At 37.9% G+C, this 2,684-nt stretch overlaps 1 protein-coding gene across 1 annotated transcript in view; it reads left to right on the top strand.

The window, feature by feature from the left end:
• Positions 1–2,684, top strand: part of KIF13B (kinesin family member 13B) — a 172,319-nt gene that overhangs the window by 58,253 nt on the left and 111,382 nt on the right. The window contains exons 4-5 of the mRNA XM_012654927.1: positions 39–131; positions 1,574–1,754. Coding sequence (XP_012510381.1) covers positions 39–131; positions 1,574–1,754 — 274 coding nt within the window. The remainder of the gene's footprint in view (positions 1–38; positions 132–1,573; positions 1,755–2,684) is intronic.

Below are 2,684 nucleotides of genomic sequence, written 5' to 3'. Positions count from 1 at the left end.
GTTTAAAATATCCTTTCTCTCTTTCTCTCATCTTTTAGGTCAAGATGATGTTTTCAAGTGCCTTGGGGAGAATATCCTTCAGAATGCTTTTGATGGCTATAATGCATGTATTTTTGCCTACGGACAGACTGGTAATGTCAAATACTGTGAAATGACACAAAGCAAATACTGTCAGTGAAACAGAAAATAGAACCATGTTTACCAAGTAGCATACTGCCGATTTGTTCTTTGTTATTAATATTTTCCTTTTCAGAGAGTACTATAGATGAAATTAGGCAATGAGTTTTTAAGAGGGTGTGATAACATTAGCATTAGGATCCTTTTTCTTTACTTATCTTCTCACAAGGCATTGGTAGAGTTATTTTTTTAAAAATACATTACAGAGCTATGACTGTTGAACTTATTACTAGCCATGCCTATGTATCTTTTTTTTTTTTTTAGGCTTTAAGGATCATAGCAGAGAAAATACTAAAAAGAACATGCTTGTTACTGTCTTACCAGTCATAAAGATAAGGAGTTTTTTGGTTTCTGTAACTCTGTGGTCAAGGAAAGGAAATCTATTTAAAGTGAACTAGTTACTAGAGTATAGCATGTAGCTCGTCCAGTTGGAAATGCTCTTCACAGAAAAATGTGTGTGATGTTTTCAGGAAGCATCACACGTAGTTGTTGAAAGAACAGCCAGCCTGGGGCCAGGCTGTGCCAGCTCCAGGCCTGCTCCTGCCACTGGTGGGCAGAGAGACCCGGCACTCCACCCCTGCCCTCCAGCTTCCTTATCTGTAAAGGTGGATAATTAGAGACCTTCCTGCAGGGCTGTCATCATGACTTACTGTGTGCAAACTTTAGAAGAGGCCGGGTACTTAGGGAGTGGTACATTAGCTTTAGGTTTTATGATGTTAATAAAGTGCCAAGTGACAAAAGCAGCAACCTGTATGGTTAACAGCATGTTCACAAAATCCCTGCCACTAAAAAAGGAAAGAATTACACTTAAATGTCAGTGGTTACTGTTTTCCAATGGTAGCACTATGGTGATTTAATTTTTTTCTTCCTATTTTCCTGTGTTTTCTAAATTTTCCTTAATGAATATGTATTCTTACTACAGTGGAGAAAATAATTTTACATTAGAAATGATTATTGTTTGGTTTGCACACTAATGCCAAGGAGTAGTAAGTTAATTTGCTCTGGGGCCCATAGGAATAACCTGTATTTTTTGTGCTGTGATTAGTGGTTGGGAGCTGTTACAATGGTATTAATCATAGGAATCTTCTCAGATTATTTTAGAAAACTTTTCAAACCTATTTTTCAGTTGTTTTAGGTGTTTTGTTTTTTTTTTTTTTTTAAATGTATGAAGGTGACTAAAGAAGGTTTTTTTCTTTCTAAAAGACCTTTACTTCTGGTTTTCACATGTGTAGCAGGAAAGTTTCTATACTTCTTATGCTCATCATTGTTTTTGGGTATACTTCTTATATTTTGGTCATTTTGCTAAGTGCTGATAATTTATTATGAGCAATGGAAAGAGAGTTATGTGTTTAAATTTCCCAAAGAGACAGTGTTAACTCTGCTTTTCATTTTTTAGGGTCTGGAAAGTCTTATACCATGATGGGCACAGCTGACCAACCTGGACTAATCCCAAGACTTTGTAGTGGGCTCTTCGAACGAACTCAAAAAGAAGAAAATGAGGAGCAGAGTTTCAAAGTAGAAGTGTCCTACATGGAAATTTATAATGAAAAAGTCCGAGACCTCCTTGATCCCAAAGGGTAAAAGACTTTAAGACTTCAATGTTTTAGCGTTATGGACCAAAACAGACTTAATAAATTGGCGTAAGGGAAACTTTTGTATTGAACTCCAGTAGGGAATCATCTAGTTATTGTCTTTGTAATTTATTTTTAGTTACGTTGAGTAGCTGCAGCCAATTCTGGGCTTTTGCATTTCGGGCTGATAGGAGAGAGGAGTGGGAGAGTAGGGCTAGTGGATGAGAAGGCAAAAAAAATGGCCTTTCTCAAGTTCATCCAAAGCCACAAATAAGAAATACGTAGTGAAAATTAGTCATTTATTATCAGCATAACTGGTAGCCTTAAACAATTAGTTGTTTTGTTTTTTGTTATTTTTAGGAGGGGTACAGGCTCTCTGTTGCCTAGGCTAGAGTACAGTAGCATCATCATAGCTCACAGCAACCTCAAACTCCTGGACTCATGTGATCCTCCTGCCTTAGCCTCCTGAGTAGCTGGGACTACAGGTGTGTGTCACCACACCTGGCCAGTTTTTCTATTTTTTTATACAGATGGGGTCTCACTGTGTAGCCCAGGCTGATGGTGAACTCCTGGCCTTCAGTGATCCTCCTGCCTTGGCCTCTCAGAGTGCTAGGATTTCAGGCGTGAACGACCATGCCCAGTCTTGGTGTGTGTTCGTTTTTTTGTTTATTTGTTTTTAACCAAGAAATTTCAGGTGGAATTTAGCTGTTTGTAGTTGCAGGGTATGAAGTGAGGAAGACACCTAATCAGATATACGAAACCTGGTCTTTAGCATAATTAATTTTAAAGGTTCTCAGAATAAAAAAAAAGTACCCTTGATTTCATGGCACAGACTTTGAAAGAGAAGAGGCTCGGAAGTGTTATAAGGCTTTCGAAAATGCTGTTCGCAACACAGTAAGACCCCATCTCTACAAAAAATAGAAAAATTAGCCGGGC

Source organism: Propithecus coquereli, unplaced genomic scaffold, assembly GCF_000956105.1.
Source record: "Propithecus coquereli isolate 6110/MARCELLA unplaced genomic scaffold, Pcoq_1.0 Scaffold451, whole genome shotgun sequence".
NCBI lineage: Eukaryota > Metazoa > Chordata > Mammalia > Primates > Indriidae > Propithecus > Propithecus coquereli.
This window is presented reverse-complemented; position numbering and strand designations above follow the sequence as displayed.